Source organism: Pholis gunnellus (genome assembly GCF_910591455.1).
Source record: "Pholis gunnellus genome assembly, chromosome: 7".
Taxonomy (NCBI): Eukaryota; Metazoa; Chordata; class Actinopteri; order Perciformes; family Pholidae; genus Pholis; species Pholis gunnellus.
The window spans coordinates 7,250,054-7,275,625 of NC_136533.1; the positions used below are offsets into that span (position 1 = coordinate 7,250,054).

General features: G+C 42.0%; 3 protein-coding genes across 7 annotated transcripts in view; 1 reads left to right on the forward strand and 2 right to left on the reverse strand.

The window, feature by feature from the left end:
- Positions 1-1,781: 1,781 nt before the first annotated feature.
- On the forward strand, positions 1,782-8,592 carry mrps35 (mitochondrial ribosomal protein S35). The gene is made up of 8 exons (XM_079163038.1): positions 1,782-1,916; positions 2,665-2,714; positions 2,839-3,006; positions 3,798-3,858; positions 3,970-4,109; positions 5,692-5,801; positions 5,907-5,976; positions 8,107-8,592. Exons 1-8 carry the CDS (start codon positions 1,784-1,786, stop codon positions 8,374-8,376), a joined length of 1,002 nt encoding a protein of 333 aa, XP_079019164.1. The 5' UTR covers positions 1,782-1,783; the 3' UTR covers positions 8,377-8,592.
- A 1,457-nt stretch (positions 8,593-10,049) lies between these two features.
- On the reverse strand, positions 10,050-11,901 carry mansc4 (MANSC domain containing 4; the record flags this gene model as incomplete). Its single annotated transcript, XM_079162221.1, has 3 exons — positions 10,050-10,864; positions 11,455-11,583; positions 11,682-11,901. The coding sequence occupies 3 exons, from the start codon at positions 11,899-11,901 to the stop codon at positions 10,050-10,052; spliced, it is 1,164 nt and encodes a 387-aa protein (XP_079018347.1).
- A 2,141-nt stretch (positions 11,902-14,042) lies between these two features.
- Positions 14,043-25,572, reverse strand: part of tead4 (TEA domain transcription factor 4) — a 34,509-nt gene continuing 22,979 nt past the window's right edge. For all 5 annotated transcript variants that reach the window (XM_079162247.1, XM_079162245.1, XM_079162244.1 and 2 more), the window contains 7 exons: positions 24,966-25,009; positions 24,635-24,696; positions 24,309-24,439; positions 23,484-23,657; positions 18,206-18,346; positions 17,148-17,300; positions 14,043-14,955 (listed from right to left, as the gene is read on the reverse strand). In XM_079162247.1, the coding sequence (XP_079018373.1) occupies positions 14,842-14,955; positions 17,148-17,300; positions 18,206-18,346; positions 23,484-23,657; positions 24,309-24,439; positions 24,635-24,696; positions 24,966-25,009 (819 nt within the window). In that variant the 3' untranslated portion in view covers positions 14,043-14,841. The remainder of the gene's footprint in view (positions 14,956-17,147; positions 17,301-18,205; positions 18,347-23,483; positions 23,658-24,308; positions 24,440-24,634; positions 24,697-24,965; positions 25,010-25,572) is intronic.

Consider the following 25,572-nt stretch of genomic DNA (forward strand, 5'->3'; position numbering starts at 1 on the left):
CCAGCGCTACAAAATTAAACCCTAACATCGAAAATACAGTGAGAGGAGAAGTCTCTCATCGGCTGCAACCTGCAGGACTCCTCTCTGTGACGTGCATCGCAGCCTGTGCCTGCACAAACGCTGCGTTCAAGGGTTATGGGACATTTTGGAATCACAACATGAGCGACCAACAAAGCGGTATCCTGTCCATTTTATATACTACCTACTATTACTACCAAGTAGCCAACGTGCAAATGTGTACAACATATGAAAAGAAGTTAAAAAAAAAGGATGTTTACTGTATCATTTATAATTATGAGCTTATTATTTGTGATAACTTGCCAATGTATGAATCCAGAGTGTCAATTTGTGTCAATTTGTTTCTAACTGTATTAGGGTTGCAGCTAACATTTAATTCTAAAATATTAGAACCCAACATGGATTTCTCACTGCGAATATGGATAACCTTGTTGACACTATTTTCACACATTTAGGCGCAGCGTCACTGTGGCATGGTTTGGATTACAGATCTCCAGGGGGCCCATAAAAACCCGAGATTTAGTTAGTTGCACACAGTAAACCATAAGTGTAATTTTCAGTACAAACATTACATCATACCACACATATCTTATATAAAATCATACCTAAATCAATATATTTTCTTTAGTTATAAGCCAAAACTGAACTTAATGCAGGTCAATATAATATATTTAGCTTTTTTACAACTTAAGCAGTAAAGCTTACCAGTATGTGTTTTACACATCAACACTTGAGGAAAAATACACAAGTATGACATTGTGTAAATACTGGCCTTTTTTGTGTTTTTTTAACTTTGTGCAACCCTTCCTCCAGCTGTTAAGACATGTAATAGTTTCTAACATCTTCATAACATCTGCATCTTCATTTGATAGAGAATGAAGGCCAGTTTGAAAGTCTGTTTATCTCATTTACATTTTACAATTATCCCTTTCATTATCCTATTTTGTGTTTGGATCCAAGCTTGAAAACAGGACAAAAAACATGCTGCATCTAAATGTCTTTCTTTGATTAATCCAATATTTAGAGCTTGACACGCAGGCTGCACACTTGTGTGTCCTTTTCTTTGGTTCCATCTCTATGACTACTTTCTGCAGCGCATCAAAGGTGTATTTGAGCTTACTTGTTCAGAGCATAGATGAGGCCACATTACATGGCACATGCATGTGCGACTGATGGCAACTTATAGTTCCACACCTTATAGTTTTCTTTATGCTAGATCCAGTTAATGCCTTGCATTTCTAACACATCCCTGCCACTTCCTCAAATGTAAGTGAACTTTGAGTGCTAATCCACTCGCAGTTGACATTACACATTTGAACTATGTCCAACTTGGTTTTAACTGAAAACACTAACTTATGTTTTGCCTCACTCTAACGTTTGCGTGGCAGTGTTCACATCATGAATCATTTTAAATAGTCTTACCATTTTTTGCACGTGCTACTTCGGAAAAGTGATTTTTACAGTAGCATCTGAACGCACCACAGCAGCTGCTGGGTGACAGCGGCAGGTCACACGTGCATGGTCGTGCATTAGCGTCCATACGAATGGAGAAAGACTGTTGCATTTATTTCTGACCACAATTATTTTCGGTGCTTCTTTGTAGTTAAAGTATTAAAACCCGGATGTAATCATACATCACGAGCTGTGCTTCCACGCCTGTGTTGACCTGTAGGGGGCACTAAACACTCACTCTGCGCCATGTCAACACGTTTTGCAATACCTCATAGTTTGTCCCTCGCTGGTTTCCGTAGTCATTGGGAAAAACATGGCTTCACACACAAGCAAGGTATTTCTGTCGCTAGGTCGAATAAATGCTTCTGGTCTTGGGCTGCAGAGACCAGTAAGCAGAGTCACATACGCGACGGATTTGTCTGTCAATTCTTCTGCTGGAAATAAAGGTGAGTTTCTGTGTGGCTGCCGAAAGAGTTCACAGTCATTCGTGCTTCGCGCGAGGATAACGGCTTGAGTTGCAGTTACCAAGGCCATGTCAAGGTACCTCCTGTCCTGTGACAGAGGTGTACTTTTGTAGTCAAGAGTGTCTCAACTTACCTGACGAGCAGCTGTTTAACCCGTTTGTGGGGTGTGGGACGTTTCAGGGGTTCTTGTGTGGGGGTCCCCGTTTCCATTTTATTGGTTCATTGTCACTTGCTGCATGACATTTCTCTCTCTTCTCATCATAATCTACCCACAGTAGAATCAGAATAGATCAGCAAATGAATCATACAAGGCAACAAATGCTCACAAATAAAAAGCTAGAACTATTAACTCATCTACAGGGTAGCCTGTTATATTTTTGCACATTGATAAATATGTCAAATTAACGAATTTTCAGGTCTTATTTACTCTACACGGTACAACAAAAAGCATGATAATTAATAAAACGGTATATCATGCAGTACACATTGTGAAATACACCTATCACATACACCAAACAAGTATGGTGGCTATGAGTAAGCGTGTGGCTGAAAATACAAATAACCACAAAGTAAACTCAATAAATCAATACACAATATGCTCTTGAGACGTGGGATTTGTGTGAGTGTATCCAGAGTGTTAGCAGCATGAAATTAAGTGTTTTTACCGCGTATATTTTGGACATTTAGAAGTATGTGTGTGTGTGTAAACCTGCAACATTGTGACTTTTAGGCCTTCCTGATAGAGGCGGTAGAGGATTCATAAGAAGACCCAGGAGAACTGTAAGTGTGCAGCTTTTATGTCTGTTTAATACACCAAGATGCACACATTTCAAATGAGACAAGATGTTTCCCAATTAACAAACGCTTCCTTTGTCTTCTGTGTTGTTGTTGTTGTTATTTGCAGTCAGGGGAGCCCAGGACAGAAAAGATGCCGGTGGATCAGGACTGGACTGCCGTCTATCCAGCAGCAGCCATCTTCAGACCGAGCTCCGTCCCCCTGCCTGTGAGGATGGGCTACCCTGTGAGGGGGGGCGTTCCTCCAGACAGGAAGGGCAACTTGGAGCTGATTAAGGTCAGACTGCATTTCTTACATGGAACCACTGCATACAACCTAAAAAACTACAAACACACAAGGGTGTTTGTAGTTTTAGGAGTTGGACGCTGGGTTGTAGCGCTGTTCCCACATATTTAAAATCCCCTGCAGAATATATTTGGCTACACACAGTTAACTGCAGTCTGTATCTGCATGCATCCTAGCTCTATACTTCAGCGTTTACCTCCCAGTATTCATTGTGAGGAGTTGATTGTTGCCAGACGATCTTCCAGCGTTGCTGATGGAGCAGGCTGTGCTCTGCCCCGTGGCTCCGTCTCTGTGCCCGGATTACTGAGCTGCTGTGTCCAGACACCAGCTGCTCCATCTGGACTCGAGCCACTTGCAGATCCACTACTTTCGCCCGCCACAGCTGGAACTCTGCCGTGCAGCCTAACGATATTGATTTCATTATTTAGCTCAGCCACCAGCGGTTAACCTGCTGTGCATCCCTTTCTTATGTCTGATGCTTTTTTTTTTTACTTTTTAATCTTAGCTCAGAGATGTTTTGCCTTTGTCCAAACACAAGCCAACATTTTTGGATCATGAGAAATGTTATTTTAATGTCAATATAGAATTATATAATTGCGTGAATTAAATAATTAACATGCCCTTAACCAATGTATTCTGAAATCTAGCATAAAATGTTATGTGTGAGTTTTGCTTTATTCTTACTGGGATGTACACATTTAGACTGCAGGACATTTTCATATTTCTGTTTTATTAACGGTTGCATTTTTACATTCACATAATCTCTCGCTCATCTCTTTCAGATACCAAATTTTCTGCATTTGACACCGGCGGCCATCAAGAAACACTGTGAAGCTCTGAAACGTAATTTATGTTTTTCATTTTAAAACGTTGTGAAGCTCTGAAACGCAATTCTTTTTTTATTATTATTGTAAAAAGAAAAGCTATCTCTCATTCGGCTCATTTTGTGTCCAGCCTTCTGTACGGAGTGGCCCTCTGCCTTGGACACCGACGCCAGATGTGACGAGCTCTTTCCCATCAAAGTAGAAAGCACAGACTACGTGGCCGACGGCCCGTCGGTCCGAAACCCTTCAGCTCGCATCGTTCACCTCAAAGTAAGTTTCTGTTGCTCTTCCGTTCTTTAGTCTTTGCAGTTTCTATAAAAAGGTTTTTAACCCGATGACCTGCTTCAACTGGGTTCCATCGACGTATAGAAAGACGTGTGGAGAGAAACCGGAATGAGATTGAGATTGGAGATTTACAGCGACGCGTAATCACCAGCTGCCGTCGTGTCCCTGTGACTTATCTAGAGAGACGTTCTTTGTCCTCAAACATACGAAGTTATGCCATCAAGAGATTACAGCCCTATAGAAACATTCGATATGTAAGCATGTGCTGAAGCTCTGTTGCTGTTCTTGTTAGTTTAAGTTCTTTGGAAAAGGTGTTTTTGACAAACGTATTACTTTCACAGAAAATAGTAATGAAACGTCTCATCTTTGACATATTTGTTGGGACATTTTGATATTCCTCTTAATCCCCCACTACCACTAATCCGGCCGTGTGCAATCCTCCCCACAGACCAGAACCAGTCATTCAAGTAACAACAAGAAGCCATGAAAGAGAAGATTCACTCTTGTGTTTTTAAGACGTTATCAAATACAATATAGGATCTGTGCAACAGATTAAGCAAATGGTAATTGTATTCAGAGATTTTCCACACGGGTCATAAACATTACTTCTGTGTGCAGTTGTTGGCCTCGTTGTTTCACACGTTGATAGAACTGAGCAATGCCGGTTTCTTGGTGGCTGAAAAGTTCCTCATCTGGCTTCTCTTTGTCAAAGAAAGCTGTCGAAAGCCGTTCTGCTTCATTCTGAACTGCTTGAGTTGTTTTCCACATGTTAACAGTAACGGTGGTCTGCCAACATCTTTTCTTGGATGAGGCTACATCCTGCTTTATAAACTCTGGAATTCAAACTGCCTTTTGAGAAATCTGGAATTTTCGCAGGTGAAAATGTCATTTTTTACCATTAATCAGCAGCCATCTGCTCCACTGACACTTTGCCTTAGATTACATCAGCACGGTGGGAATTATTCAGACATTAATCCATGTGGATCAGGCAGAAAAATAGGTCAGAGGGCAAATCTCACTCAATTTCAATTCAACGGAAATACATTTCATCTTTTGAATGATGAATGTGTGTAGTAGGGTTGCCTTAAGTCAATCCTGGAAACTAAATCTTTGGCAGAGTTTGATCCAGACTCAACAAACTGAACCACTTTCTAGTACGAGCCGAGGCTTACTTTGTATTACTTCTGAATGTATTTATGTTGCAATGTACAAATTATATAAGTCAAATCTCATGAAAAACGGAGTATTAAAGGAGTAATCTGTTTTTTTCCATCCGTCCTTTGTGCTTAGGGGCTTAGAGATTATTCTGAGTGCCAGCACATAGACAGTTGTTTATTCTATAAAAAGTGTATTTAAATCTATACCGTCAAAGGTCTGTATAGGTTAAATAAGGTTTTATTGTATCTGATGAGAGAGAGCGATTCCAGCAGCAGATACTGCACATAATGAAATCCCATCTGCTCTCTAGTGTCTAGTGTTTCTATTTACATTGCAAAGCTTCATGTGGAAAAACAAGTGGCTAAACTATGTCTCTTGTGGTAATCTAATCATGTCATTGCCATCGCAGGTAAAGCTGTCCAGTTTGAATCTGGATGACCACGCACGCAAGAAAATGCTCAAACTTATCGGGAAGAGATACTGCAAAGATACCGACACACTCACCATCGCAGCCGACAGGTAAACACTCCTTCACAAAGCTTCAATATGGCTGATAATCAAGTGAGGAAATGACACAAATGCACTGAATCTCTTCACCGTTTGTCCTTTCCTCGCCTCCACCAGCTGCCCATTGAGACAGCAGAATCACGACTACGCCATGTACCTGCTGACTGTCCTTTACCACGAGTCTTGGGTGAGTTGAAAGTCTTTGTTTTTGACATTGAGCAGGCACTGTCACTTCGGTGTGTTCCCCCTTTTTGAGAGGTTTGTTTGAGATCAGAGGAATGATCTCCAGCATGCAAAGTATCACAGTGCCTGCATTCACTGCAGAGCCCTCTGTTGATGTATTCTGTGTAGAATTGTCCCGATACCGATGCTAGTATCGGGAATTCCTCCGATACAGCCTAAAATGCTGGATTCGGGTATCAGCGAATCCAATATTACGTGATCATATCAGTTATCAGCTCATTTACGCTACACACGAACAACAACAACAACACAACATTTTAAAGTTTTATGGCATTCATTCTCTGTCATATCACATCCATACAGGGTTAGAATTATACAGCTGTTAGAAAACAATATATTTAGCTTTTTAACGCACTGGTATCAGAGGGATACTCAGTATCGGCTGATACACAAGTTCAGAATTGGTGTCGGAAGAAGAAAGAATTGTATTGGACGATAATGATGTGTATAATTCATCAGCGTAAAGCTACTGTTAGCAAAGTTATTAAACTAAAGGTGTGCGTTCTCTCAATTAAGTAAAAGTAATGCTCCTGAATAACAGAGTGAGCAGGAAGACTACTTGTGTGTCTATTTCTTTTATATTTATTAATATATTTATGACCAAATGCACATAGTTTTTTTTTAAAGCTTATAGCCTTTGCCTTTTTAGTTTTGTGATTAACATGTTTTTGTTGTTTTTTTGGTGACATTTACATACAGCTAGCGACACGACACACTAGCTTTTAGCAGGGGAATTCATGTCCATCTTGCTCTGCGATCCGAGAGCCTGAGCCCATTAGGGAGGTATCGGACTTGAATGGGCAGAAGGATGGCAAACAGCCGCATTGTCCAGTTGACATTTCTCCACAGATTGGGGGATAACACACCACCCTATCAGGTGTTGACCCTGATACTGTTTATTCACATTAAGCCAGCCATGCCACATCAGGGAAGTCTGCCACCAGGTCATTAGCCCAGGCTCTCTCTGTTCGCATGAGTTTGCAGCCAGCCACCAAAAAGAAAATGACTCCTTGTGCAACCTTTGCCATTAGCAGCTTTTCATGGCTTAGCCACATTAAAAAAAAAAAAAAGATTCTCTCAGTTGGAGAAGGTGTTCGGGCCAGTGCGCAGAACACCGTCCGCTGCCCTTTTGGCCACACAATGGAAGGCACAGTGCTTGTCCGGCAGGCTTGTGGAAGTTGTGAGAGTGGCGTAGCGATCAGGTTGTAACGCTAGCCCACAAAGAGGCCCATTGTTAGCAGCCGCTGAGGTGATTTCAGCTCCCCACTCAGGGAGACGGACCTTCCCTGCTAATTCCAGTTTGTGCTAATCCAGAACAGCGCTGGGGCTGACTGCTCAAAGCTGCCTCCGACATGGAGGGAAGTTCACCGCTAGAGGCACTCCATCGGCACCTGTGCCTTCATGCCCAACACCTGTCCTGTCACCAAACTGAAAATATAAGCGTTGTTTTGCAGGGACGGAACTCGCTCGGGCGGCCATTTATGACTGTAAATGTTATAGCCTCAATGTATGAGGATTATCTTTCTTTATCTAAAAAACTAATGTTTATTTGTTTAGTAGGCCTTCATTACTTCAAAGGGAAGCTACCGATCTGTTCCCAAGTGTCTAGTGCTCCTCACTCACGAGGGCCTGGACTTGTTCCAGACGGGACGTTATGCGGATCAGATATGTATCGCGGTAATGATGGTCATTAACCTCAAACACCTGGAGAGCAGCAGCGCTGAGGGCTCCGTCGCTGCCCTGCTTTAAACTGCTGCACAATGGGGCGCATTGTTCTCTCGGGAATGCGACGACGGGCAGCGGAGGGAGCGCTACGTGTGGAGAAATACTATCTCTGTGAGAGGAGCATCAAAGAAGGGGGTGACCAAGGAGCCCCATATTTTACATCTGTTGCCATAATGTGTTCCAAACTGGAGCCTGAGCCAGATCCATAAACTTCTTTCTAACCTGCAGAACAAAACAAACCTCTTCCACAATAATACACACATACAGTTCAGATGTAATGCTACAGACAACCCTGTTTTCAGTCTGCGTATAAAGGTAACGATTGCGTTCCGTTTTGCTCCTTCTTCAGAAAACGGAGACCTGGGAGGCTGAGAAGACCGTGGCAGACATGGAGGAGTACAGCTGGGAGGACAGCCCGTCCCAAAAGAACATCTTGGATACGCTAGTACGCATGAAAGCGGCCGGGGAAGGAGAAGGCGAGGAAGTGCGAGAGCAGCTGCTGGGTAGACGAGAGGTGCAGGAGTACAAGGACTCTGTCACCAGGTTGAAGAATGAAGGAGAGAGCGAGAGCACCATGCTGCAGTACAAAGAGGCCGTCAAGAAAGTGCTCGACCTGTAATACAGATTCATGTACAAATGTATTTACACGGAGATGGAAACCAAGAGCAGCAGGGTCCACAAAAACATTAAATATGTGTGGCCTTGTGTATCATTTTGGACTCCATCTACGTACCATTGACAGATTACTTTAGATAATTACTGTTCCATTATACATATTACAACCTCAAGGGCTGTAAGATGCCGCCTTTTTAATAGAAAAATAAAAGCATAATGTACACTGTTGTTGGGTGTTCGGTCTTTGAAGTTGTGTGGAGTTCGTGCGCATGATGGGGAAAGCTTTTATGTGATGAAAGCCCCATTCAGTCGGTTCCTAGCCGAAGCTCTCATCCCACTCTCGTCACTGTCAGGTCGAGGAGTGGTAGTTCCAGTGAAAGGATGCTTTCAGCAGCAGGTTGTTGAAAAGTACCTCACCCTTCTTAAGGAGTTTTGGGCTGTGGTCCGTGCACCTTTAGGTCAGAGGAAACCCGATGCACTGAGGAGATGTGCTTGGACTGAAGGAGGGTTAAACGCTGAAGGCCACAAGGCAAAAAAGTAGTCCGTCATCGCACAGTGTTGATGATGGAAACGAAAATTGGAGCAGTCCATTAAGTCCCACTTAAGACCAGCGTAGACAACTGGCCAAAGTCCTTGAGGTTTGGCATCAACATCAGCTTAAACTCATTGAAGTACATCAAAAATGTACGTCAGCCAAACAGACGTCATATCGTCTTTCTTGAGGGAAATTGCTGCGGTCAAATGCACTGACTGAGTTTGGCTCTTATGTCAAAAGCCATTGCATCACGATAGAATCATGGCGGTCATGGCTGCTACTTTTTTGGTAATCCCATCAAGGACACATAATGTTCAGTGGGGACACTACAGGTGAACAGGGGAAAACGTTTAACGAATAGAAATCCCAATGAAACTTCACCAGTTGATTTCTTACATTAAGACAAACGTTTTTTGTATGTGGAGTTTTGTGAAACTTTATGTTTTAACATGCAAATGAGGCATTGGATGAAGTCAGGTTCAAAGTTGTTTCATTTTGTGACAATTTGGAGTCAGTTTGACTCTAACAGCCATAAAACCTTCAAAATATAGATAGTAATAAAACTGGAAAGTTTGCTGCTGAAGCGGAGACTTGTGGCTCAGTATAAGAAAACTCATTTTGTGAAAAAAAGGCCATTAAAGATATGTATTGTAAAATTCTATCATTTTGCAAGACACTACAGATGGAGACTTATTTTTTGTATTTTTGATAATGTTACATCTAAATATGCATATGAGGCATTATATAATGCTGATTTTTGGTGAGTTAAGGAGAAATCTAGAAGTGTAGGAAACTTGTTTTCTCTAGTCTGAAAGAAGACATGTTATGGAAGTAAAACAGCCCAATACCTTAAAAACTGACCAGTGCATGAAAAAGCTATATTTTTGCCTGTAGTGTCTCACCTTAAATATACAGAATTGCAACCTCAATGCGTCAGTTGACAGTAATATATTTCCATCCCTATCTGCTCAGAATAAAGCAATATAAAGCAATGTCCCTGCTATTAAATAATCCAGTAGGTGAAAATTATTTTACAAAAATATAACTACAAATTCAAATTTATGTCTCTTCACCCTGGATTACCTCAGTAAAACATTGCTGTAAACAAAAGAGAAAAGTCTTTTTTTTTCTTGGCCAGACTTTCAGGTGTCTTCTCTGACCAGCACGTATTTTATCAGACGCATGGAGCCTCTTTTCCCTCTCCACGATGTTCGGTAGCATCCCATCCTCTTCCTCTGACCCCTCCAGCTCACGACCAGCAGAACGGAGCAGCAGCAGCTCAGCAGCACCGTGACACAGATGGCCACTGCAACCAGAAAGGTGTGAGCGGCTACGTGCCAGCCGGGTCCCAACCCTCCGAGGTTGTCCTCTCCGCTGACACCTTGGCCTTCATCGCTGCCTGTGTCATTGGGGTATTGCTTACTGCTCTCTACACTGGCCATAAGGGCTGTGGACGTTGGAGGGCTGGTGGCCGGCTGAGAGGAGGTGGTGGTGAAAGGATGGGTCGGGGAAGCGGAAGGCTGTGCAGTTGTGGTAGAAGAGGCAGGAGCGGTTTTGGGATTGAAAGAGCTGAGTGTGGTTGCTGTGCTTGATGAAGGAGGCGTAAAGCTGGGCGCAAGAGAAGTGGTCGGGGTTGTTGGTTGTGCATGGTTCCCGGAAGCTAGTAGAGTCTCTGGAGTGGAAGATAAGGGAGCTGCAGTTGTGGGAAGGGTGGAAGGCTGACTGGTGCTCTGCTGCGTAGTGATGGAGGTGGTGGGGAGCACTCTGCTTGCTGTGGTGGGGGGTTTAACTGTGGGTGCTGAAGTCAGAGGCAGTGCAGCGGGCGGAGGGGGATGAATAAACTGGCGTTTGTCCGAGGGCAGGGGCTCTGAGGCGTTCCCTCGGCCGTAGTGGTGGGGTAACACGCGTACATTGGAGGTGAAGTATTTTCCAAACACCAACAGGTCAGGATCCACGCCTATAGGAAACAAAGACTTCTAGAGTCACGACTCCTGTGTTGTTGGTTGTTACATTTCTAAAAAAATAATAAAAATGTATTTAATCCATAAAAAATAATTTTACTGTTATTATAGTAGTAATATTATTAGGAGGAAGAAGTATTTAGATATTTTACCTGTGAGTGCCGTACAATTATATATCGTCGGAGTATTACTACTGATGCTTCTGTACACAAGTTGCACTTTTTTGTTGTAGTTCAAGTAATAATTTTAACTACTGTTGGGTTATGACAGTGATACAGTGATTTATGATGATCACATGTTTTGTATGGAAAATCTGAATCCAAAAAGTCAAGTAAATGTAATGAGAATTGTATACTTAGTATAGTATAACATAGTATAACGTGGCAGAAAATGGGAATACTAAAGCAAATTACAGCTACCTCAAAGTACTCAAATGTAGGCTACTGCTTATTTCCATAACTCACAGCATTGTCTCTTTTCTTGAGCATGTCATAGGCCCTGGTTGCAGTCTATATGTATACAGGGAGATTAAAAGTATAACCACAGACAAGATCAATGATCAGAATTCACCCTTTACTTTACTCACCCTTTGTGATATTATACAGAACGACGTTGCCTCTGTGGCTGAGAATACAGCTCTCCAGCGTTGGGCAGTGCAGGTGGAAGCAGTTCTCTTGAGTGGTGTCATAGTGAAATATGGCCAGATTACAGGAAACTGTAAGAGGAAAGACGATAAGATTAGTGAAGGCAGAGTGCACCGTCACAAATTAACAAAAGAAAGCCACGAGATCGTTGGATGTCTGTGTGACTCACAGTTCCTCGTGAGGCAACAGGTGCGGCTGCATTTGAGCGCGGTCTCCTCCTGGTAGGACTTCAGAAGCTGCGCTCCTCTCCGCTGAGACTCCTCGATGTCGATGAAAATCCCGGGAAACCGTCGAATCCAGCAGTTCTTATAATACGAGTTCGGTGAGCATCTCGACTCGGTGTGGCACACCAGACTCAAAACCGTCAGCAAACCCCGTGTGACATTCATTGCGCGTGATGCAAATCAGACCATGTCAAATCACAATCTGGACGAAGCATAAACATGTCTGTGGGGCTAATTGTGCTGGAGTTTGGCAGGCATGAAGTGGTCTGGTTTGGTGCCAGTCCCCTCTCCAGGTGTGTCACAGCCACGCACCTGGAGGAGGAGGAGACCCAGCCGTGCGTAATGTGTGCAGGCTCCACCGCGGCAGAAGCTAGCGCTCTGACAGAATGGCAACAAATATACTTTAGAATTTTTAATAATGAATCAAATTTAAAAAGATTACTTTAATATGCAGTTGGAAAAAAATCTGAAAAAAGTGTACTAATATAGCCTACTGTTGACCTTCTGTAACCGTGTAGGACAACATTGCAGGTGTTACTACACCACATATCACTCATTGTAAAGTAGATCTTGCTTTAGTTTTAGCACAAATGAAGCTACAAATTCTAGCAACCACTTGTTTTTTCTGTCCGTCTGTTTTGAGGGAGGTCAGACATCTGAGAGTGGATTGCCATAACTGGAGCAATCTGCCTGCATTCTTTGTATTGGGATTATCACAATAATCCGTTTGCTCCCTGGTTTTGTATTTGCTACACCTGTTAGGCCGTTTCTCTCACCCTTTGTGAGCTTGTCTCTCCATCACTGTGCCACGTTCTCAGTTTACACCTGGGAGTTGAAAGAACCTCTTTGCATAAAGAGCTCATGGAGTTCAGGTGGTGGGCTGCAATTTAAGGGGGAACTATTCTGTAGAAATGGTTTGAAATAGAAAACAGTAATAGATTCAAATGGAGAGGATACCATTGCATTAAATCAGTCTGAGCTGCCACAAATAAACACTTGTTGGGGTGATTACATATTATATGTTAATCTCTTCGAAATGGATTTTCTGTCATTTTATTACCAAATACAATATACAATATTCTAATAAGTCTTTACTGTATTTAAAGAGTAATCACTAAAATATCTCCTGTGCCCCAGTTGGATTTTAGCGGGAGCTTTACACCAGAATTTCTTCTCTGGTTTGTTACACAGACTGGTGGATTATATGGGAACTGGCACTTACAGGTAGTGGCCTCCAAGCAAGAGTGTAGTTTTGTGTTTATATGTTAAACTCAAAGAACCAACCTGAGTATCAGCAATTTAAGATGGTGACACTCTTTAGACTGGGTTGAATGCTCGAAGTTAATGTGGACAGGAAAAGAGTAATGATGTCTCAAAACCACCAGATGGCAGCGTTCACTTCCATTTAACGATAGCTGGGTCACAACTCCATAATATATATTCTAATATACTTATTCTAATATTTTTGCATTTAAGATATCAATGTACTTTTGTACTGACATTAAAATAATACAAAATGTGCAAATCATACGGTGACTTTGGAAAGACACTGCCAATTACATTTCTCAAAGAGAATGCTCAGTTGATTTATCGATGAGTGGACTGTCCGAATTTTAATCACCAACCGTTTTGGTAAGGTATCAATTGACATTGTTGCTTGATAAATAACTAAAACAATTAAACATGTTCTTACTCCAGCCTCTCGAATCTTCTTCTGTTTATTATCACTGTAAATGGAATATCTTTAGGTTTTGGACTGTTTGAACAAGCAACTTAAAGTTGTCACCTTTGGCTCTGGGAACTTGCAATGGGCATTTCTCTTCTTTTCAAAATTGTATAGTCAAAAATTCTAAATAATCAACAGATGAATTAATACTGAAAATAATTGTAAGTTGGATCTACTCACCTTTTGGGTTTCTGATGTCTTCCTTGATCTGCCATTAGTTCTAATGTTTTGCAGCTGCAAGCAGCTCCTTCATTACATGTCTGCATTGCAATATGGGACCTTACTGCCCATCAACAACACGTTCAAAAAATAAAGTGGATTCCATATGTGTGCAGAAATCTCTGAACATAAATTACATTTGTCATCTCTGAAGCACAACAAACAGAACCTTCCTAAATGATACTAGACTATAAAAACAGGATAGAGCTAACATGATCCAATTTGAGGACAAAACTCTGTACATTATCTATACCGTTACGAATACGCCACATACTGCAGACAATTGAACAGAATGCAAAAAAACTCGGCAACAAAGGAGTTATGTAAGAAACACTTGTATTTTCATCTGACACTTCAGGGCAACTTACAGTTACAGTCAACCTCTGTAATCAGCTTACAGATCTAAGTCTGGTTCAAGTTAGCAGTGTTATTATGTGCCTTTTGTTGTAGTCCGGTAATTCTCATCCAAAACAGTAAGACAGTACAAGAGACATTTAACATTAAACATCAAACAAAGTAAATGCAATAGCTCTTTTAAATCATTATAGCCTCTTATCTTCAGAACTCTGGTTAGAGGAGATGGATGTGGCACTGTACATCATTTCTAAAATAACACAAACTATTGGCACAAAAACAGTGATATTTTATCGATGTGCAAAGGAGGGATTCTCGGTCTACTTATATTATTTTTCCCCATTGTTATTTATATTTAAGTCACTAGGTGGCACCCTGAGGCAGCCAAACTCCTCCGTAGCAAACATCCCCTGCACATGCATGTGTTTAAAAGAATTGAAATCAAAAACAAGCACTAGTAAAATCAGATGAAAAACACCACCAATGACAACTTTCTCATGCAGGTCTTGTTTGGCTCCTTTGGCATAGAGACCACAGTGCATCATGGTCCTCTTCTATTTTTTTTATTTATTTGCCACTTTTCACACAAAGCCTGTTTCAGCTTCCACAATCCCAAATCCACCTCTTCCTCAGCAGTAATAGTGTTCCTGGGCATGCTGACAGAGCCAGCGTTTCTCTGGGCTTCTGACCGAGTTGTATGGTTTCAGCTTTAAGCTTACGGAGGGAGTAGTCCATTGTTTAGTGTTGTTGCTCACTGAGGTGCTACAATGGGCCTAGAGCAGGTAAGTTCCAACTGGGAGACTTTGTCAGTCTTTGACTAGCCTGTAAATATGATGCTGTGCGCCGTGCTCACTGGTGGACACCTCGAAGACGTAGGCTATGCACAGGAGGGTTTCCAGTGTGTCCCTGTTAGTCACCACCTGTGGACAAAGAAGACACAAAAGGTACTGCTCAGTCAAACTGTGGGGGGGGGGGGGGGGGGTAAAAACCCACCTTGGTTACCCGTATTTTTAATTTGAATGTGTGGAGAAGCATGTAATCCGTTGTGCCTTTGAAAAATCATTGGAAAATATTTTTTTCCAAGTATATTTATATTTAAAAAATCGGTTTGGATACACAAACAGTGTAAAAAACTAATAATCCAAAAAATGTGTAAAGAAATGAATTGGTTAATTATTTTACCTGCTGCTTTTCTGTAGTTTTTTGTCAATGATTCACCATCATAGAGGCAGTGGACGACATCATTGACCAATATGTGGTAGTAAAATCCTAATATCAGCCCAACATGTTGGTTTAAATCAAATTAATTTATTTACTTGTGTTATTTTAAAAAGTGTTATGAGCTATGACTTTCCAATGCAGTGCTAAAGCACTACCCTTATGAAGTATGTTTAGACATGCCTTTAATCATTTTCAAATATAAAAAATAATGACAAGCAGAAATAGTATGTTCATTTAATTCAAATCTAAAGAAAGCAGCATATGATTCAGTTTCTTTCTCTCAAACACAATTCAGCTGCTTCTTCGCAGTAGCTCGTCACGCAATCACTACATAATATAACACACTACTAGCTAATAATAAATAACAAATGATGCATGATCTCTGGTCAACATCTTCTTCTTCTATTCTATGTGCAAGGCTGTAATTTGTATCTACACATCGGGGAGCATAAAACAAGCACACAACTTCATCAATTCATCGCACGTCGCATTGAACACCGCACTTACATGAGGCATATCGATCCATTGTGCTCAGCCTTGGCAAGTGGAATCTGTGAGTGCACCCATCCGTTGTCTTTATGTACGCGCATGTCTGTATGTGTGTGTGCACATCTGTTTATGAGCTGTTCATGGGTATTATGAGCTAAATCAGCCCATTGAGAAACCTAATGACATGCTGCCATTTAGTCGTCAGTGTGGGCTCAATATGGCCATTGTCCCTTTGCCCAGAAGGAATGCAGCCGCCAATGGAAGGAACACCGATGTCTTTGAACGCTGGTGTTGAGGACCACTTTGTTACTATGGCGATGCACTCTAGTCTATTCACCTCCCTCTCCCCTCTGTTCGCTCTCCAAGGAGCGCACCGACTCATTCAGAAAAGTCCAATTTACAGTAGAATGGATGAAATATTTCAACTCTGCAAGAAACCATAGAAACCGCGGCGTGAAAAAAATTCCACCAGCTGTCTGTCAAGGTTACCCCATCGGAAGTATTCCATATTCCTTTAGAGAGCGAGTTTAAAGAGCAGGTTCTCTGTTTTACACCATTTACGACCATGGGATGCCTGCAAAAAGCACTTTGAAATTGAAAGGAAGTCCACATATTGAACGTCCCTGTGGTCCTAAATGCTTTATCTCCTCAGAATGGTATGAATAGAACTATATGAATGCTGGATGAAGGAGTGTGTTTTGAATAAATGTGCTGCAGACAATGACTCACATCCTAATACATTCTAAGTCAGCTCTAAGTCATGCCTCTTTACATCTCAAGGAGAATTTTCTGAGCAAGACTACGGACACAGACCTAATACATTCTGCTAACAGAGAATGTGATTAAGGGTTGACATTCCTTAATTACTATACTGGTATCATATTAAGGTTTCTACAATGGTTCTGACAGCAATAGTTCTGACATTATGGGAAATGTGTTCATTTGCTTTCTTACCAAGAGTGAGACGAGTTGGTTGATACCACTCTCCGACCGTATGCTAAACATTACGCTACTGACAGCAGCCCGTTATCTTAGCTTAGCATAAATACTGTTAGATTTTATTTTGACGCAACTTTAACTGCAGTTTGTTGACACTTCTGAGGTTCTTTTCTACTGCGGGGAAGTATCATCGCTGTCAGGAATTCAGATTCTCAGATTTGAAATTACTAGTCAGAGGCTGATGTGAATTTTATTCCCCAGTTAGAGTCTGTATTTGTGACAACACGGCTCAAAACCAGATGTCTTGTCCAGCATACAGCCCCTGTAAAACCATAAGTTGTTTTACAAACTCTCACATTATTACTTTAATATTTAACAGAATAACTGAAGAATCGTATATAACACCAGCTTCTGTACACACTTGTGGGTTACACTATATCCCTGGTTGATATGGGTAGGATACCTGTAGGATGGTGAAGTTCTCCAGTACGCTGTTCATCATGTACTTCTCCGGCAGGTGTTTAAGCTTGTGGATAAAGTTGATCATATATTCACATAAAGGGGAACGGTGGATCCGAAACACGTAGCGTCCATTCTCAAAACGTGCATACTCCGTCTAGAAAAACACAAATATAATTCACAATCAAAGCATGCAGTCCAATATGTGAGGACATATACCATGTGCAAAGAGAATTTAAAACACATTAAAAAGGACAAAATGTGAAATCTATTGTAAAACAATAGGGATACATATTCCACTGAAACGCAATTGGATACATTGAATGTGAACATCTATGTGATAAGCTGTAATATAATATACTTAATGCAGCATATGGCATGCCAGATATGACAATAAAGATATTTCTTGTGACAACAGTAATCAAATCATGAAGCCATTAAATATCATCATGTGGTCTACTGAGGCAGAAGGCTCTACCTAGGGATGTGTGTGTGTGTATGTGTTTATATTGTACAATCCATCAGAAGCAGGTGGGGGCAGGGCCACTATTGTGTCTAGTTAACGGGAAGCATAACAGTTAGTCATGCCGGGGAGATTTGTTAATCACGTCAGTTTCCTGACCACAGATCAGTGGTAATTGACTGGAATCCATCTCCACCAGATGCAGCTATTCACTCCTCTGGGTGGTAATGGTGGTTTTTGACTTGGTCATGACCTCTTAATGTTGAAATATTACCCAGCTATTGAGCAATCAGTGATGCAAACTTCTTTAACTGTAGCCAGTGTTTAGTTTCCTATTGATACTTGTGGGAGCTGTACTATCTGGAAAAGTTTGACAACCTGATACTGACAATGTTAAAAAAAAAAATCATCAAAGTTTGCCTTCTCTCCAATGTCAGAAATGATGAGAAATGGTTGTAGAGCTAATAAACGTTTGTGTTACAATATATGTAACTTTAAATTAGTAATGTTTCATAATAAATGCAGGGTAAGTGCCAGTTATAGAGGCATAGTTTACGTTTAGAGAATATGCTTGATAACCCCCAGTGTCCTTGTCTTACCTCCACTTTCTCCACCACCTGCTTGCCAAAGGAGCAGACTTTGGTGGATGAGGTGATAATCATGTTCTCAGAGCTCTCATACTGACTGGAAACACCATAGAAGAAGCTGCTGTCATCCTGCAGGTTTATACTGAGGTCCGCCTAGAGGGACGAAACAAATCACATGTCAGGATCAACGAATACCAAATACACACCTGTCAGTCTGACACAAAAGGAACCATGATTGCAGCCTGGTGGTGTATGAGGACTTACTGCCCCTATTTACCTGAAGACATTTGTGCTACACCTACACACTAGCCTGCTCAACACTTAGCATCTAAAACCTCAAGGATATGAAGGCCTAGATCCATAATCTATAACAAAATATCAGGTTCTACTTTCGGCTCACAGATGTGGATATTAAGGTGTCATGTGTGTCAGTCCGACAAAGACATGTCACCAAGAGTGTAACAGCTCAACAAAGCTTGAGGGTGATTCTCTGCAAAGCCAAGAGGCATCCACTGGTCAGATCCTTGTTGACCCAGTATAGCACTGTCAAATGCAGCCTCTAGATTCACAAGATGCTGTGCATCTCTTTGTGTGCATGTCTTGCAAGACAATAATAAAAAAGATTTTTAGATATTCACAGTCAAGGTGAAATGAAAAATACCTTTTTAAAGCCTTAAAGTCCACATCCACAGTCATATTTTTGTACATATTTTAATATATGCAAAGACATTTTTTCTTTATATATTTATATCAAAATTAAATAACCGTTTCTTCCTGTAAAACAAAAACATGATGTGTTCTTACGTAAGCTATAGCATCAATCAATTTCAACCAAGAACACCATGACATCTATCCGTAAATCAATCTGCAACTTTTAGTGACGAGGGAGGTGTGTGAGGAGCCACAGTCCTCTGTAGCTCCGTAAACACGGGGAGGTGTAAACATTTGGCATGACTCGTATTTTGTGGTTAACAACGCATTGGGAAGCAGAGCAGGCTGATACAACATGTTATAAATGAAAGTACAAGATGTTGATACATGTCTGTGTTAGATATTGAGAAGGTACTGAGCTGATTGAAAGCGGGTCTTGCCAAGAGAAGTAGTGGGGTTCACAACACGTCCGTTTCACACTACGTTTTAATCCTAAACATGATATTCAAATCCAGTCAACAAAATCTTTCACCATTTTTACAAAAAAGAAACAAGGCGACGTCTGTGTTTTGTTGTATGTTGCTTAGCCACGACTGAAACTAATCAAATGACACTAGTGTTACTCGACCTCCTACGTCAAAAATATGACCTCACAAGTTGAATTTAAAGGCAGCGTAGAGTCAAGTTTCCTCATCCTCATGTGGATGCAGATTCACCTATCGCTGATCCTTCCACTAGTTCAAGTTTGAATCGAGGCAAGTAGCCTATAATCTGATTTTGGATCAGACTGAGGTGTCGTTTCCTCCGTCAGACAGCTGGGCTGTTTTACCTTTTCCCCTGTCGGGCTCTTGTCTCCTAATGGGCCATTGAGACACCGCTCAGCCTCCTCTCATGTCTTCATCACGCCGTTCATCTTCATCCCTGGCTCATGTAATTCCTCTATTTGTCTTCATCCCTTGGGCCTAGTGACCCTCCCCAAACCGCCATTCCCTGCTTCCCTAACAGCCTGCGAGGGAATTCATCCAATTACAATCAGCAGCGTGCAATTGGCTGATTAGATCACGGTGGGCAGGCTGGCTGTGTAACAATTTAGCAGAGCCAGCTCAAATCGGATTCCCTCCGCACTTCAAAGGCGCGAGACAATCCGTTAGGACAGGGCCACGGGCGCTGAGAGGGTGAGGAGGAAGGGTGGGGAGCGGGGCAGGGCGGCCAGCAGCCGACAGGGGGGTTTGCTGGAAATTCAATCTAGAATGCCATAGCTTTGGAGGTGGGCCAGCCGCCTGTCACCGTCACCATGCCAACCTGCGCCTCAGCAAACCCCCAAGTCATGACCTACCACGCGGTTGTCCCACTGCGGCCACATCAAATAGGCTCTTCCCGTCTTTGACAATGGCGTAAAAACAAGATTATCGTACTGTCAGATGTGTCGGGGATTTCATTTTTGCCTATTTTCATGGCCAAGAGCACGGTGTTCTTTTTCAGCACGGGCTTTGAAATGACCGGCTGATTTGTAGCATTTCTGTGTTTTGTCGTGGACGCCCCCTTAGGATACGATAAGATGAACAGGCCTGAGAGGGGACAGCGTTATAAGCGTGCATGTGTCATAACCGTTGACTCAACAAGGACGTGACATGAATTAGGAGTATTTCATTGATGAATGACTTGTTGCTTACATGGCCCCCTGCTGTTTCTCCTGCCATATGTCCATCCCTATGTCCCTATTTCTATCTTTTGCTGTTTCTTTATGATATATGGCGTGGCTACTCATCCCCTCCTTCCCCTCACTCCTGAATCAAATGCCACGGCTCGACCAGCTGCTCCTTCAAAGGACTGGAGAAGACTTCTTCCAAAATGGTGTCACTCACCAATGTCTTTTATCTCTCTACAATAAATAATGTGGCAGTCAAACATGTGAGACGGGGCATGCCATGCGTACGAAGCCACCTGGCGGCATGAGATTGCAAGGCAACACTTTGAACTTGACATTCACAGTCTTTGGCACTCTGGACCACAGCAGTTCACGCTACATGAGACTGTATATCTGCTGTGCGAGTCACCGATGGCCTCGGTGCAACACATTTTCGACAAAGTGGATGATGGTGCACTTTATTTTACAATGTTGCACAGTAGTAGTGAAGATGATGGTTTGACATTCTTCCCTCCGCCATCAGCATCTCCGAACCACATTAGTTAAAGGATCCACATCACTTCGGAAGGTTGCAGAGACCTACAACGACCGACTGTATCTTCTGCCATTTGATTTCAGACCTGCAAAACACTGTGGTGCTCAACGTAATAACCATCTAGAGACTTCTCCTCAACCTTGTGTGTCAGATTTGGACTAACATTGTTCACTGTGGTATTCTGTGGTGGCAACAGCTCATCCCTAGTGACTGGATGTGTTTGGGTCACCTGGTATGCACAACAGCTCTGCAGTACATGCCTCAGGTGCTACTGAAACAGCCCTGCCAGTGCCCCAGTATTAGAGTGGGAAGTTATAGTAGACGGAGAGCATGATCGGCCTGATGCCTAACCTCGGACAACCTCTCAAGGCTCAGTCAGACCGCACTTGTCCTTTCTACTGCGAGTTTATTTACACCCAGACTTACCTCCACCCATAGTGGAGATGAACATTAATACTGTGCACCATACTGGCAGGTCCCCACAGTAGATGGTCCCAGAGACTGAACATGCGCACTCTGAAATAAATATGGCAGCTCGTTCAATGGAAGGAGGAGATTTGTGCAGCAGTGCTGTAGTCGACATTCATTCATGCCCATTCATACCATTCCACCTGTTTGGGTCCTTTTCTAGGTCTGTGCTTGTCGATGAATATAGTATGAGTGAGATCCTGTTTTGGCTTTCATTCGCTTTCATGTATGTGACGATAAAATAAAGTTTAAGTTGGAGAATAGAACAAAGAGGCAAGAAATGGTTCATTTTGTTTTGTTACCCCACAGACCTATCCTTTGTATTAAGATAGTATCTATCTATAATGATTATTTATTTTTACAATTCTATATGTCTTAATTGTACATTTTTCTATGTGCAAAAAGTCAAAATTTTACATTTTTATTTTGAACACCAAAGTGCCTGAAATCCATTATTACCTCACCGTCTCTTATCTGTGACGCTGCAAGACAAGCATTTTGAGGACAGGGATTACTAAACTGGAGGAGTTTCCAAGTACAGATAAGACGTTTCAAACCACAAGCAAAGGCTGTGCACAGGTTGTTGTTTTCTCGCCTTTAGTTATAAAGGGTCATCAATCCAATGTGCGTGCACTGCAAATCACTTAGTAATCAAAATAGTGTTGCCACCAGAGTGACGTCTATTGTCTTGTATTTTCTATCAATTATGCTTTGACTTCTTTTGTTGAGCCAATCCTTGTTTTGGGCAATCGGTGATTATGCTGTATGGTGATCATTTATCTCAGACATTATGATTGAAGTCTCCAATTAAGCTTTTCATGTACAAGGAAGTAGCTCAGCAGCTCTAGCAGCTCTAACGGTACAGTTTGTTCAGTGATTCTCTGACACACTTTGTGACAACATTACTTGTTAATCCCAGCATATTGATTTTAACAAGTGGAGATTCTACAGTAAATGTACTTTTACTCTCTTATCATGCTTATCATCCAATGTAAAACTAAAATGCCATCATAGTAAAAAGTAGCAAAACTTTTGAATTCAATTAAAATAACAGTCACTTTAATAAAGAGTCTACACATACAGTCTGTATGTGTAGAGAGAGGCGTCCGTGAGGTAAAGAGGGAGGGTTTGAAAGTGTGTACGTGCTGTGCATGACACAAATAGGAAAGGTCTTGTCCTGAGGTAAGGCAAGGTGGCCCTATCAGCTGAGATGCACAAAATGGACGTGTTCAATTACACCCATTTATAGGTTGTCAGTTTACATATTTCTTCTGTTTTCAACGATATCACACATTCTCCTCCATCTGTCATCATTCCTTAGTCTGCATCTTCTCTGTGCGTGCGTGTGTGTTTTGGGGGGGCTTATCTATAAATACGTTTAGGGGGGAGGGGGGTCTAATAGCGCAGAGACAGGTGCCTGGTCTCACATTTCCTCTGGTGAAAGATCAGACCTGCCACTCTCCCCAAGGCTGCTGTCACACACAATCACACACATACACTCACTCCCCTCACAGTTATATACAAATACACCAACGCCTAATGCATGCTGAGCAGCAATGCCTTCTTTGCCAGCATATAAACCAGCAGTCAGGTCATGGCAGCTATGACTTTCCATTGAATCTGGCTTTAAATCGCACTTAAGTTCCTTTAACTCCGATGCTTAAACTATCTAAACACAGTTGACACCGCCAAGCCATTATCAGCCAACAGGTGCTACAAAACATTAACAAGAGTATTCACTGTACTCTCACTTCACCGCCATGACTCTAGGAGGATTATATGCTCTTCGGATGTATGAAACATACCCCACACAGAGTATAGGCACAGAGTACAGGACTGAGCTTTACATAAATGAAACGGGTATTAAATTGAAATTAACGATTTATCCGCTCTAATTAATTGAAAAAAATGAAAGGGAACAGAATGGGATTGGACTGATCTGAACATGACTAAAACAGTTTTTTAAAAAACCCACAAATATATTTTACCCAGAACTTGACGAGAAAGAAAGCGTTGTGTGGCCCTTTGTCGAACAGGTCCTTCAGGCCTCCTTTCTTCTCTGGGAACTTGTCGTAGATCTGTCTGATGTCCACAGACTCCAGATAGGCGTCGCTGTAGCTCGGGTTGGACTGGCCGATGTGCACAAACAGGTGCTTGTTAAACTGGGGAGACAAAAGTGCATAACAGGAGATGAACAGAGCCAAAGATGACAAGTGTCCAGTTTGCTGAATTGCCATCAACGCCAGGTGCAGTGTTGGGCGCTCCGGGACATCTGTTAGTTTGGGCCTGCTGTTCCATTAAAACATTTTTATTGTAAAATCCCATCACCTGTCTCAAGGGTCCCACCCTTTTCTTTCCACTCGTCCTATTCATGAACACGTGATGTGCTGGTGTGTATTTATTTTTTTGTGTTTATACAGATTACCCTGTGATCATTGTGAGTTACTGTCATACCCTTACACACCAGGAACAACTAGTAATAAACCATAATATACAGTCTTTCCCTAGAAATCTGTGACCTCGAAGTATAGGTTTTATTTCAAACCGCTCTGTACAAAAAAAGATACAAAGTGTGAATCAGAACTAGCGTAGCGAAACAGTCATTGATTGTATTTTAAAAGCTATTTCTTAATTAGAGTCTTGTTGCCACACGCTGGCTCAAAAGCCAATTTTTGCAGATGATCAGGCACCTGTCAATAAGACTTCCTGATGGATAAGAACTGTAGTGGTAGAAAATACATCGAGAAATGAAATGAACCTTTGTGTTGAGAGTGAAAAACCTAATAAAGTTATATCCCCTCTCGTCTACTCACATTCTCTGGGTCCTGAGGTTGCTCCAGGAAGGCGGAGAACTCCAGCATCCGCAGCTTGGAGCTGGCAATACTTCTACCCTGCCAGGGGGGGGTACCGGGAGACATTGACAGCCCTGCTGTGCTTTCATAACCTGCGGACAAGAGGGCAGTGTGTAATTGTGCGGTTTGAGTGCAACAATGTTAAACCTTAAAAAGTAAATGCTGTGATAGTTGCAGGTATTTCTCTGAGCTCTGTGCAAGCTCTTCATCACGAGCCGGGTTGTCTCGTCACTTTCCCGGCATGACAGCCGTCTGTCAACACAGCAGGGTGGCGAAAGAGCACCCACCTGTTATTGGGGTCGGACCGGAGGCTTGCATGGCGTAACTCTGCTGGGAGAAGGGCTTAATGCTGGAGAGACGGGACAGACAAGAGAGGGAGAGGCATGTTATGCACCGGCTCGGCCTCATGACCCCATCTCATGTACTAATTGGACCGCGTGACCTCTAAAGACACAGGGGGCAGAGTGGTATGCTGAATGTCAGACAGCTGAAGACTTTTCTATATAATTGTACTGATATGTTTCATACTGAAATGTATCTGATGGTTATTAAGCTGATCACATGAGGAATCACTGATGGACACTGTAGCACTACAGAGAAGAAAGATTGACTACTCACTCTTCGTGGCCTCCCGGCTGTCCTGGAAGTGCCCCGTGCCAAAACTGTTAGGATAAAAAGAAAAAAAAAAACTATATTACACAGTTCCACCTTGAAGCTAATTCTCACACATGACTTGTGTATGTATCTGCTTTTCAAACCAGAACCACCGAGCGGTTTCTTGCAGAAAGAAAATCAACCTTGAATGTGTCAAAAGTGGAATGCATCTTTGACACACATACGCAATAAATAAAATGCTTTTTTAAACACCTTTAAAAATGAATTAATCGCCAAAGTAACCATCATACGAGTTCTGAAGAAGACAAATCATCAGTGTACAAATTACAGGTTGATGAATCTAAAATATGTGAAATTGTGAAAAAAGGGGAAGAGTCTCAAATGTCTAGAATTCAGACAAACTGAATCTCAAGATAAAACTAACCAACATTCAGAGAAATAAATGAACATATTACAGGAGAACGGGTGATGAAAAATACTGTTAATTGGCCACAATTAGCAAAACCACAGACTTTGGGATGAAGTCAAAAGGTATTTTTTCATTAGACGTGGCAACTGCCCCGCCTTTCAAGCTAATCTGAATAACATGGCGTAGGGGACGCTGGTAAGG